Source organism: Chiroxiphia lanceolata, chromosome 5 (assembly GCF_009829145.1).
Source record: "Chiroxiphia lanceolata isolate bChiLan1 chromosome 5, bChiLan1.pri, whole genome shotgun sequence".
NCBI lineage: Eukaryota > Metazoa > Chordata > Aves > Passeriformes > Pipridae > Chiroxiphia > Chiroxiphia lanceolata.
Window position 1 is genome coordinate 15,098,730 of NC_045641.1, and position 14,026 is coordinate 15,112,755.

General features: G+C 37.0%; 1 protein-coding gene across 1 annotated transcript in view; it reads left to right on the forward strand.

The window, feature by feature from the left end:
- Positions 1–14,026, forward strand: part of SLC2A13 (solute carrier family 2 member 13) — a 152,589-nt gene that overhangs the window by 110,771 nt on the left and 27,792 nt on the right. Inside the window, exon 7 of the mRNA XM_032688403.1 lies at positions 12,587–12,712. Within this exon, the coding sequence (XP_032544294.1) occupies positions 12,587–12,712 (126 nt within the window). The remainder of the gene's footprint in view (positions 1–12,586; positions 12,713–14,026) is intronic.

The following is a 14,026-nucleotide window of genomic DNA, read 5'->3' on the forward strand; positions in this document are numbered from 1 at the left end:
CGAGGAATTTGTAAAAATACTTGCTGTTGTTCATCTGCTTGTACATTTGTCATGTATAACAGTTGTAAACTCTTCAAGAATGTGTGTTTCTTGCCTGTGGTTTTCCTGAGCGGAAAAAAAAAAATCTTCAGTTAATTACATACCAATTAATAATTAAAATAAATGTGATGCTTTTGACCTATTTTTCTATAGTAGGTAGAAGATGCACTTCCATATGCAATCATAGTTTCAAGTAACATTACTTCTGGGGTTTTAGGAATGTGTAATTTTCTGTATTTTGTGAGTTTTATTCACATGTGAGTGCTCTTTTGTTCATTTAGCTGGCAGACTAGAAATTTCCCTATTCAGAGAAGACTAGTTCAATGGCTGAAGAAATTCTTCCTTATGTTCAAAATCTGTTTTACAAGTGTTTGTAATAGAAATAAATGCCAAGAAAGGAGAGCTACACTTCTAGTTTCCTAGCAATATTGGCTGGTTCATGGCTTTTCTTGTGCTAGAGCAATGTCTTAGATGAAAGATTCTAAGGATCTGGGGAGGGGGTGGAAGGTCTTCATTGAGTATAAATAGATACTAATAACTGCAACATGAGATACTACCAGATATAAGGATTTCTACATGCAAAAACCTGTATTTTTACTTGGTTTTTACTGCGGAGCTATACAGCAGTATTTTGCAATTTTTGAGATGGGCATGTCTACAAATGGGGAGTAGTCTGGTTAAAAGATGTAAAGGGGGAAGAGCTACCAAATGCTCTCCTTTTGCAATAATATTTCCTTAAGAGAAGAATGTGAGAAGGATTTGCGTAGGACTTCAGTTAACTGTGTGGAAGGGATGTCTGGAGAGAGCAGATACACCCTTTGCAGAACTTATAATTTGTTATTTAATAAAGCTAGATGATTATATAACCTGAAACAGTATAAAATCTCCATAGAAGAAATAGGGCTTGTCCAACTTAAAAAACAATGAAAAAGTATTTGACGGAGTTTTCATGTTCCAGTCAACCACAGCCAGGCAGGAAAGAAATTTAGACCCACTGCAGGTTGTGTGGCATGCACTTCTGGGCAAAAGCATGAAAAATTAAAGCAGGTAGCTCTAGTAAAGGCATGTTGTTTCATGAATTATTTGAATACTTATAATCTGTTGTGATTTCTGTGATTTCTGTTTCTGACATGAAATGAGCAAAAGCAGATATACAAATTCAGAGAGTCTGGAAAAAGAGCAATAAAAGAATTGAAATATTTTCATTTGAGAGTATTTTGAAATAGAAGGACCTCTCTTTGTTTAAGGATAAAACTGAATGAGGGTGTGGAAATAATGAGCAACATATGAGAAAGGTTTAGGTGTTTCTATTTTAATCTTATGGTGTACTTTAGTAGAAAGACACAAAAGCCAGGAGAGTTGAAACTAATAAGTGGATGTTGTTGCTGACAAATCACAGAATTAGGCTACATCACTCAGTATTTAAAAGGATTAAAAAAAATAGTGAATGATACGCTTAATAACAACTTTCACGCTTCTATATATAATACTGTATAAATTTTCATGCTTCAAGCAGGAAAATACAAGTATACATTATATTTGACTTGGAAAAGTGTCAGTTTAAGGACGAAGTATGCCTGCTTTCTGTGCACGTTGTCAATAAGCTGAATGAAATTTTTTAAATTGTTTTAGTAGTGAGAAAGTAGATGGTATTTTCACCGTTCCACTAGGGTTAGAAGAAGTTCAGCATAACATGCATGGTCTTGGAAGGAAGAGGTGGAGCCGGCAAACCAAAGGGAAGCTAAAGGCTGGGTTTATGCCATGTTGCTCACCTCTCCCTCCTTTTTGGCCCTGGACGTATTCCCTATGGCAATTATGGAGTTGAATCAAAGAGATTCTCAAACCAGAGGATTTGGAAGTAAAAGTCTACTCTGAATAATGCCAGTGTTCCATATTTTCTTTGCTACTCCAAGAACAATACTGTATAGATAGCCTCCACGTAGGGCAGCAAGTGTTACTGTAGAGATAGTTACAAACAGGATATCCAGTCAAAGTAAAAGGAGGTAACTTAATGGCAGTGGTCTCTTGCTGTTTAACCTATATTTTAGCTTGCACCACTGTAACTGTTGGTATCTCAGAGTGCTTAGCATTGTCTCTTGCAAGCCTTCAAGAGGTCTCAGAAAGTTTGGGAAAAGAAAAAGGCAGCAGACTTCAGAAGATGGACAAGTAATGCCATCTCACTGTAACTGCTTTTGAAGATGTGTGCCTACACAAATGCAGCTCACAGTCTTCTTCATCTAATGGTGATACAGTGCTTCTCTGAGGTGAGCTATCCTTAGAGTATAAACCTGTTTGCAGCTTGGGCATTTCAGAGTGTGGAGGTGTTTCCTAAATATAATTTGCATTTGTCTTTGCCAAAATGTATTTGTAAGTTATGAAAACTTCAGTTATTTTGCTGACAGAAGTTTCACTGACACTGTTCAGAGTAAAAATGCTTTTTATGTTTGCAAATCCATTGTGTTTGAGTAAGTGGGGTTGTCCATTAAGAAACCCTTGGAGCTACTACAAACAGTATGTTTGCTTGTTGTTCCTTCAGATCCATATTCCTCTGCACAGATTAATTCCTGCTGCTAGAATAACAATGAAGATAGAACAGACTAGCAAAGAAAGAGCATAGTCATTGTCCTAATTCAAAAAAGCACCTAGGGCTTGAACACTGTGTTCTGAAAGAGCTGTGCCATGCAAACAGAGTAACAAGATGCTTGTACATGTTTACAGAAAACAAAACAGTAACATATGCTGTGAATATCAAACAAAATATTTTCATTTAGTGTAGAGATGTACAATATCATAGTCAGACAGACAAAAAATAATCCATAAATCTGTGAAAAAAAATTTGAATCACGGAAATAATGCAAATTCAGGGCACTCCGAGCACTGAAATCTGTTTTGCCTCCTCACAGGTGGAAGTGGGTATGTGTCTCACTGAGGAGGGGCAAGGTGTGTGCCATCCTCTCTCTGTGCCATCCTTAAATCAAACTTCGTTTTCACACTCAGATGTGTAAGGTTGTGTAGATAATTTGCAGTGTGGTCACCTGCTTTATTTGATCTTAATCTCCTCAGCAACCATGATCTGTTACATATCATCAAGGCCACAGAGAAGCTCAGAGGTAAATTTAAGAATACAAACCAACACCATCCCAAAATTTATCGACTTAGAAATGAAAAGATGAACTAGCCATTCCTATTCTGACTACCAAAACTCTATGAACATGTTCCTGTTTTTACTGGGAACTTGCCTGGTTCTGGAAGGAGGTTGAGATTGGGACATTAGGACATTAGTTACCCTCCTACCTTTTCCCAGTCTTTAAAGAATCAGTGGTGTGACTGTTTGGGAAATTGAGCCATTTCTGTAAAATGACTTGTCCTGCTGCCTTATATTCTTAGTCCTTTTGTCTCCTTTTATTCATATGTCCATCTCTCTCACTGCACTTCTTGACACTTGGTCAGCTGTAGAAGGCATAATGTGAACTTGCTCTGCTTAAGCAAAATTTTTCATCTCAGTTACTATATGAAAATGGTAAATATTGTGTTAAGCTTAGGTTAACACTCATATCTTAAGGAAATAATACCTGTGCACAAGAAGTTTCTCAGGATCCTTCGTGAACAGATTGTCTTCAGGCTGATTAGAATAATACGGGCGGTGCCAGCTGTGCTGGGCACACAAGGACTCTGTTGTTCATCTTTGAATTAGTCACCCTCACGTGGTTAATGTTCCTAAGCTTGTTGTACAAATACACACCACCGAGATGGAGGCACCAATATTTAGTACTCTAACACAGCCATTTTATAAGATAACTAATGGACAGAAATATGTATTTTCTTTATGAATGTAGCAAAAGTATATAATTGTGATCAGTCTTGAAAAACTCACCTAACCTAGTAACTGAAGCTGGTTTTATTGTATTTAATAGCCTTAGGATACATATAGTAAGTGTATTAGCTATTGTACTTTATATTTTATTGACATAACTCGTTGACAGTGTGATTTATCAGCAAACTAGGTGTTGGTACTCTGCATAATGTCACTGTATCATGGAACCAGTATCTTTTAAAATGTGATTCTCATTTTCTGTTTCTAATACCAAAGTGCTTGAGCTACTGGTCTTTCTGACAACTGAGAATTGCAATAATAAATATAGTAATGTGGTTTGGCTATTAAGGTAAAAAAAATTATGAATATGCAAAGAGATAAAAATGTTTGAGAATACTTTTGCCAGCTCTTATGAAGTGTAATTAAAATTCTGATAGTTTGTGTTGTAGAACTGTGAAGTGACCTCAACATAGTCTTGGAATATATTAAGTTAATAATATAAGGTTATATTGCTTGGTAATAATTTTCTTTTTGCTGGCATGTTGCTCCTATCAATCAAAACTTGTAATTTAATTTTAAATTATAAAGAATAGGAAGGAGTATGTCAGTCCACGTAGTAAGCATCTTTAATGGGAGTGAGGAAAAAGTCCTCTCTTCAATTTAAACACAAAGATCTAAAAAGTGACTTACCTGAACTATAATATCTATGAGTGCAATGCCATCCCTGTAACTGTTGTTAACATTTCCACATACTTTGACTCAAACTCTGCACTTATGAGGAAATAAGGCATTGTTATTCATATTACAGTAACCTACTAACCCTTCACATCTCTGCCAATACTTCTAAGACTTTGCTGTTTAACAAAAACTGAGACAATGCTTAGGGAATTTTTTTCTAGTTTTCCAAAGTGATGGTGTTACACCTTACTTGGTCTGCAGGTTTTAGTCACACAAGGGTGATTTTAATCAAGTTTGAACAAGGCTTCTGTCTGATCTACTTGGAAGCTGCTAGTATAGTATCTATGTGTAGGGTCTCTTTAGAAGAGTAGTTTTAAAAACAAAATATGCTACAGAGGCTACCATTACATCCAAAATAAAGGTACATATAAGTCAGATGTATTTGTTCCTTATTGTCTGTGTTACTCTGTTCCAGGAATAAATCAGGAAGCTCTTATGCTAGGGGCTATATAAGTTCAGAAAAAAAATATCATCAAAGACAAGAAACAACTGATTCCTGTGAGCAAGTAGATCAGGACACTTTTCTTGAGGTGTCAGTGTTCCAACACAGTTTGCTACCAAGGTGTTATAGCAGTAGTGGTGTAGCCATGAGGATCTAAGGACTAAGCAAGGTTTGTGAAGAGTGATTTCCTTTATAGGACTGTGATAGGTGGGAAAATAGTTGAGCCTTCGGGGTCCTCACCAGATCTAAAGCAGAAGTAGCAAACACCAAGAGGCCAAAAACAGTTGCTCTGAGGTTATATAAATTATGTGGCATAGTTGAGGCATGTGAGCCTTTGTGAAGAAGGTTTAAGGAACATTGGAAGAAAGCTAATGTGTTTTTGTGTGGCTGGTGTATCAGGAAGGGTAAGGATTCAGTACTGGTCTGGAACTTTAGGGAGGACACCAAGGAATAGTCTCAGTGGACTAGATGGAGCAGGAGCCTGATTTGAAGATGAGAAAAGCTTAATCATACTTGAACTTAACTGTGATTTAGATCTGTTGGAGTATCTGTGTGGTAAATTACAGAACTGCAGCCAGCATACGAGTACTGGGATTATAAATTAGAGCTTTTCCTTATGGACATCACTGAGTGGATACATGTGTGGTATCGTGTGTGGATATACACCTAACAGAGTGCTGGTAGACCTTACTGTCATTTGATCTCCTATAATAGCAGGAAAGTGCTCTTAAAGTCCAAGTGGGTTTTTCTCATTCTTTGTTAAATACTGTATTTCCTGTGTCCCAGATATGGCACCTGGAAGTGGTATCAGGCAGTTAGCACACATTTTAACTTCTTAAAGCATCCCCTATGTTCTTGTCCAGTTATATTTAATCTAAATCTAGTGCTTCACTGTTGGAAACAACACAGGAATCATCAGAAGTGTAAAGAGGGGCTTGATTTTGTGCCTGAGGCGGAGTGAAATGTGCAAGCAGCACAAGATGTCAGACGCAAGCATCAGGCAGTTTTAAACACGGTTCTAATACCCAACTGAAATGAGGTTGTGTATAAAAATGAAGTAAGCTATTTACCAAAAAACCCTAAGTTTCCTAGTTTTGTAGGTGGCTGAAGGCATCAATATCCTGACATGTGAACAGAGCTGATGCTGCAGTATTTGTCCAAAAGTCCCTATATTTTTTTTGTTGAATTAAATACCTTGGCTGTTTGGATTCATCAGTTGCCCATGTCCCTTACTGCGTCCAATTGAGTAGACATGTCCTGACCAGTGATACTCAGCTCATGTATCTTGGGCATTTTCTTTCATTTGGAGCTGGAGGAAGAGACATTGTCTGGTTTTAAACAGGAGAATACAAGCACAGAAGCAAGGAAGTTTGTTGTTTTATAAGGAGCTGGAAAGCAACTACATTCCACGCTAAGGGAGGCAGAAGACTGTGCATAACCAATCTTGAGAGCAAAGATTAAATCTGAGGGCATGCTAGGTAGAAAGAAAGATCCACCTGGCCTAGGATCATGTTTCCACTGTGGCAAACAGCAAGCTGGAAAGAGTAGAAAGCAGGGGACAGTCAAAGTGACATTCCTTCCAGCCTGCAGTGATTTTCTGCTTATGTTCTCTCTGGGAGGGATTTGCTAATCCTCCATAGGTACCTGCAAGACCCTACCATCCCTACATTGAGCCTTTCCTGAGATGGTTTTTATTGTTCCTGCAGTTCTATGAGTAAAACCTCATTCAGGAATATGAATGTTTGCATCATACAGAGCAGGAGCAGTGTGTTCAGCAAGCCCATGACACTGGAATTTACTCTCTGGAGAAGACAGGACATGAACAAAATGTCCTGCATAAGTATCTCAAGTTGGAAAGGACCATCAGGTCCAACTTATATGTTGTGGATGTATCAGATTTTCACATATAAATCCTTCTTCACATACTTGGGCTGCTTGTGCAGCATGTGCTCAGTGCGAATGATGAATCCAAAAGAAGCAGAAAGAGTCTGTCCCAGAAAATGTCTGTATTTGGGGACAGTTTGATACTCTTGAGTGGCTGTTCGTGCTACTCACATAGTAGAATATTATGCAATCAGGTGTTACATTCTGTCAAAGAGCTACACAGTCTACAATATATTATCAGGTTTGGTTTGTATTTCTGTAACTGGACAATAGGAACATACTGATGCATTTTGTAATTGGATAATAGAACATAGAAGGCGAAGTTGAAAGTTCTTTAAAATGTGGCAAAAATTAAAATCAATTAAATGTTTTGAAATAAATAATTCAGAAATTGAGATTCATCTTGAAAAAGACAAAATAGTGTGACAACAAAACAAATGGCACCTTCAGAGCAAGGGCAGTGGACAGAGGTCTTTTTAGTGCTGAATCACTCCACAAAAAGTGGCAAAGTACAACTTGCAGCTCACATTATGAGACTGCTGAGAATTGTAGGAAAGTCATTACTTAAAAGGTTATTTTGCAAATTTAAAGCACAAAATGTAATGACAAACCAAACATAAGCAGTGGGGAAGAAGCAATTGTGAACCTTTTATTGTCATCTGGAGGGTCACTTTGGCAGGTCAGAGATTTTATTCAGTATTTTTAGAGACTATACTAGAGGCTCATAAACTACACCGTTAGGAAGAAAGAAAATAGTAATTTTGGTATCAAGAAAAATGTGCACATCTAGTCAATTAATAATTCATCCCCACACTGTAAGATCTCTGTGAAAGAAGATGGTGCTGTGAACTTTGTGATCAACCTGTAACCTAAGGAACAGTTAATCAGGCAGGCTGCTCCAGAACAGAGTATTCTGAAAGCTGCTGATGCTCAGGCTGGCAAGAAATTGCTATTGAGGGACCTCAAAGTTAGTGCTGTCTGCCTTTCTAGATGTCAGTTATTCCTGTTTGGTCAGATAAAGAGAACATGTTAACTGTTGGCAGAATCAGAGGGAGGAATGGCAGATTTAGGGATATATGTTTTAATAGTCCATCAGCTTCTCAGTTAAACATGCTGTGATGATGAAGCAGAAACCCAGAAATCTCATTCCATGGCAGTTCCCCATAAACTGAAAGGTCAAGCTGCTGAGACTTTTGTTCTGTTGAGTTCATGCCACACTGATATGCAAAGAAGCTGGGTGTCTTTGAACTTCTGGAGCCTCACATTCCTGGTTGTTGTTATTCTGCTACACAGGCTGAAGCATCTGAAGTCTAGACACTTGCCTTCATGTTGGGTTGCCTAGGAGCCCAGCTGGTAAGCAGGGAAGGAAACAAGCACGTTGTAAAACCTTTCTGCTGTAATGCTGCCTGGTTTCATCAAAATCAAATAATCTCTCTCAGGTAATTCAATATTGAATTGTCAGTCTGGTAGAGAACCATCCTACCTGGGAATTTTCAACTCTTCACAGGTGAACCTGTTTTCAAGACACTGGCTCATAAACTTAGCACAAATATAAATATTTTGTGATAAAGTAAAGGAAACATATCTCCCATTTATAATTGGATGCGAATTTCCTTTCCTACCTAGACATCCTGGAGTATTCTTGTATAGAGCTTTCGAGACCATAACTGATCTGTGGTGTAGATTTGAAGAATTATCAGTATTTTTGTAGATTTATCCTCTGACATATATTTGGATATATATAGGTAGGGTTGATAAGAAGGTACATTAGAGGACAGAAAGGAGCTCTGTAGTAAGTTTTATGTTGTGCATTTCTTTTCCTGATATATTCTATGTCCTATATTATTTACATTACTATGAGCAGGTATGTCAGAATATGTGCTCGATTTCAAATTGGTTAAATAGTTTTGTTTAGCAAACAGCAATGGCACTGGAGTGAAGAAGGACATAAGCCTGAAACTACTATATATTTTATTTCTAGAATAAACAACCTCAGCACAAGATGTCTTTGGTTGTTTTTTTATTGCTTCTTTGAAAAAAAGTCTTCTTTGCTTATTTCATACTTCATCTTCTGTGATCATTAGACTTTATGAACTGACACAGATTTCCTTACTGTGTTATGAAACAGTTGTAATGTGTATATTTTGGGATTTGGGAGGAAAAAACATTGGTCTTCCTCTTATCAAAGACAACATAAAATTTTGTGTCAGTGATAAAACAGTGCACAGAAGAATGTTAAATGTTTTGAACAGCCTACCCTAAGTCTGCTGGGAGTTAGATTTGAAAGGGCTTTAAGTCTTGTATATTGAATTTCTGTGTTTCCTCTGATATAAATTGGTCTTGTCTCTAAAACTTAAAGTCAAAGCCTGATTGTATGAACTCATTGTATAGTTAATGATGACAAATCCTAAAGTAAAGGCTTGTAAATAGTTATTTAACTGTTCAATCTGAAAGACAAGCTTTGGAAAAGCTGTGGAAAATAATAATTTTAAATTATTTAAATTCTTATGAGAAACTGTAACCTCTGACATTTGGCATGACATGAAATCCAGCATCCCTTATGTCGAATGCCGAAAGGAAGACCAGTTAGATTTATGATGTTAAAGGTCCGTTCCAACCTAAATTATTCTATGATATCCAATAAAACTGGAGGATCAGCTGAAGTAACAGCCATATAGACACCGGAATCAATAATCAAATCTCTTCATTTTTTTTCTGGATGGGAGGGAGAAATAAATAAGATATCTTCTGCTTCCTACTTGTCCGATTACTGATGCCTAGTGCCAGATGAGGTTACGCTGCATTATCCATAGAGTGAGCCCAGCAGGACAGAACAGACAGAGCACAGCTCAGCTCTGTGCTTCATCTCTGCATTGATTCTGTTGAGGACGCTGAGGAAAAAATACTGAGGTATCCAGTCCCCATCCTGTCCTCTGCTGGCAGCACCATAAAGATGACAATCATCACTGTGTCTCACTGTCAGTCTCTGCATTCCTGTGTCTTACTGATGTTCTGGCTGGTTTCTGGTATTTGGCTGCTTAATGTAAAACCTAAAAAGAATAAATCTAGAGAAACCTTAAATCCTGAAATATTCTGAAGAGAGTTATTGCTTAAAGGCCACTTTAATCTGTTAAATTCTGCACATGGCATTCACACTGAATATAATTTGCATACAGTTGACTTAAAAATCCACTTCTTCACTTGATAGCATGTAGTATTTGGAAACGACTGCTTTCTATACCAGGACACCATGCTGGATGTGCTGGCACCCTGCTTTTTATAAATTCAGGTTGTTAAGAGGTACTTTGATAACATCATTTGAGTAGATGATATTCTACATTTGAAAATCATATATCAAGATCCTGTTTGAAATCATGAGATTCTTATCACTATGTGAAAATATTATAGTTTTATACATTTTTTTTAGTATTGTTATTGCATGCTTGAATACATTTGTGATTTAAAAAAATGTTTTTATTCACCTGCTGTCTTCTCTTCCTGTCAACTCTTGGTTACTGCCCATTGCTCTACTAATATCGATGTAACAAAAATCTCACTAAGTCTTGCTACTGTAATATGGGTATTGTCCTTCCCTTTGAAAATTGATAATTGCAGAATTACAATTTTCTCATTTATCTTTGCAAGAGAAGAAATGTTTACTACAGTTAGATAATATGATTGACTTTTATCCGAAAGTTTTGTTTCATCTCCATTGTAAAAATATTTTCTACAGTTAGTATCTCAGTTAAGAGCTGATATAATGCAGCTTTCCTAATTAAAAAAAAAAAAAAGCTGTTCAAACCTGAATTTGACTTGTCAATTAAGCAAGAGGAAGGTATATTTAAAGCAGATATATGTTCTAAATGTAGACAACATGGAACTTCTGCTGTAATTTCATAATTTAGAAAGAACACAATAGCAAAGAGCACAAGTTTCTGAAACTTGGAGAAGTAGGAAAATACAAATGAATGCACTTTTTTAACATAGTCCCACCCCTCTCTTTTTGCCACCTACCATACAAATTGAGCTTTTTGTAATTCTTTTAGAAACATCATAGTAAAAAGAATTTGAATGACTAGATTTTAAGCATGTACTTTCAGACTTTTTAAATCCATATAATCTGCTTTACTGTTTTAGTTTCTTGAGACTTTGTTATGCAGTTACTTTTACTTTATCTCATAATGGTATAGTAGATTAGGCAGATTATTTCTTCATTCACAAGTCATTGTTGTGATAAAGATACACACTCCGAAAAGATTATTTCCTTAATTTTGTTATTACAGGAGATATGTTGAAGCTATTTTGGTCACTGTAATTATACATTTCCAGATGTTATATTTAAATTTTAATTTTCAGATTTCTACACTTATTCTATGTTTTACAGTTGCTCATTCTCCTATTTTTTAACTCCTAAAGTTCTGCTTTAGAATATATCAGGGGCTTTACAGATGAAAATGTGTGTCTGAATCTGAGATGGCTTCCAAGGAAGATAAATGCCTGCATAGTTTAATCACAGGAGCAATGAGTGAGTGTTTGCAAGACCTGGTGAAACTTGTGCTAGAAACTTTCAGATAACTTGTACTGCGTGGAGAGCTTTGGAATGCTGTTGTAGCATACACACTTACATCCCACTCAGTTTGATCTCAGGGTCAGGTTTCAGACTGACATCTAAGGGAAATATCTGTAGAGCCCTTGGTGTCCAGGCTCCCAGTAGAGGCAATGGAGATGTGGTCAGTGCAACCAGTGGTATCTAGAGAACAGTTTTACTTCTAGTCACTTGAACAGTTTACAAGACTGCATTGAGGAAACTTTGCCTAAATGTTGGCGTCTCATGCTTTTTGAGACTCCCAAGGAAATCAGAGACATCTGCACAGAGCTGGCGAGTGCAATGCATGGAAATGATCTGCAAGAGCACTGTACACTCTGCAGTGAGAGGTAAAGGGCAGTTGGGATATTTTTGGGCACCAGATGCCTGTGTGTGAATTGGCTCCATTGACATATTGACTCCTTCCACCAAATGTTACGGAAACTCGAGTGCTGAGTTTCCACATGGACGCACATGGTATTGTGATCTCAGACTGACTCTCATATCTGTACATGCCCAAATTCTAGTTTGGTTTTTAGGTATCATGTGTGATAGGACAAGGGGGAATGTCTTCAAATTGAAGCAGCGCAGGTTTAGATTAGACATTAGGAAGACATTCATTACTGTGAGGGTGGTGAGTCCCTGGAGCAGGTTGCCCAGAGAAGTTGTGGATGCCCCACCCCTGGAAGTGTTCGAGACCAGGCTGGATAGGACTCTGAACAACGTGGTCTAGTGGCAGTGGGGTTGGAACTAGATGATCTTTAAGGTCACTTCCAACACATCCATTCTATGATGATTCTTCCTCTGCAACCCCAATCTGTCTTTTTTTAATTAAAGTTCATTCTGTGAGTGAATTATCCTAGACCCTCGTCAGGGACGAGGGACATTTGCGATTGGACCACCAAATGTGTCACAGAAGAAGGTGAAAGCAATATGTGCTGGTTTTTTGAGAAGTTCTGTTGTCTTGTCTTCAACACTGACAACTGAACTACCTGCATTACAAGACTGATTGGGAGATGCTGTTGTTTTTGACATGTGCAAATGAACGAAGTGTTGTTTAAGTATTTATTTCTTTCTCTTTCAGTTATTGTAATGGATGTATGTTAGATCCAGACTGTGGTCTCTGCTACAAATTGAACAAATCAAGTGTTGTTGAGTCCTCATGCATTCCTGTTGATAAAGATTCTACAATGAAAGCAGCTTGGGGCAGGTATGTCACTTTTCAAGATTTTTTGGTCTTGTGCTCTACAGAGAGTGCATTTTATGCTATTGATGACAACTTTGCTTTTACATAAAAAATTACTCTTAGGGTGTTCTGAAAGAAAAAAATAGTTTGGCATTGTCAAAAATGGGTGATTACTTTCTAACTGTTCTAAATAAAAGCCTTGACCCTGATATGTGCAGCCAGTTTGGTATAGTCTGTCACTTAGGAATTATGGCAAAAGTACACTAACAATTAGGTAAATCACCTTTCCTTAATGTTTGCATTCCTTTGAGGTAGCATATTCACTAGTTACATACTGGAAGCCCTCTGAATTAATCTTCTTTTTAAATGCTTTAATTAAACAACACTTTTAATCTTGGCCTACTAAAGAAACCAATCAGCTCAGCTGAATAAACTAAAATGATCAAAATCTGAAAAGTTCAAATTGTCAGAAGCATGGGTTTTGGCCACAGATTTCTGTGTTCCTGTGTTTAAAGGCATTGTCATGCCATATGTTACACTTGGGCTGTGAAAACATGGACATTCATAGGTAAGTCAAAATGCAACTGCAAAATACATCACACCTCTTTCTTAAGCAGCACAAAGATTCCCTTTGAAGTCACAGGAATCTTCAAGTTTTCTGAAGTACTGACTATTCTTAAGGAATGGCTTTATGAGTTGGAACACTGTCTTGTAAAGGCTTTATGAATACTTTAATAATGATTAGGGCTTGGATTAGAGTTTAGAATGGTTCAGAGCCAGAAAGGAATTAGGTAATTACTTCTGATAAAACTACCTCCCCATAATTCATCTCAGCCACCCACACACCATGAACATACTTGGGAAATAGGCAAAGGTTTGTCTGGTGGTTTGGGTTTTGGTTTTTTTATAATTTTTTTAACTTTCATATGTATTTCTCAGGAGTTAAAACCAAGGGCCTTAGTGGCAGTGAGTCATATTGGACAAAGGTTGAAAGGTATGAAAATACCTACTAATTGTAGAATCATTAATTTAAAATTACTCTAAAATTGCCCTCCTTTTAATTTCAGTACTATTAAAATCTTATGCCTATTAATTCATTCCAGATGCAGAAAAGAGAAGCTTACATTTTTTGTCATCCTAATTTAAAAGCACCATGATCATTTTGGGGCTATTACAGTTAATAAATAACAATGAATACTACAAAATCTCATCCAACTTATTTGTTCTGTGACTAATTTCAAGGGTGCATTATGCAACATACCTTGCATACTGCCTGATATCCAGATATACTCTGCAGCACTTAGACTCTCATATTTGTAAGGTAACAGATGTCTCTTT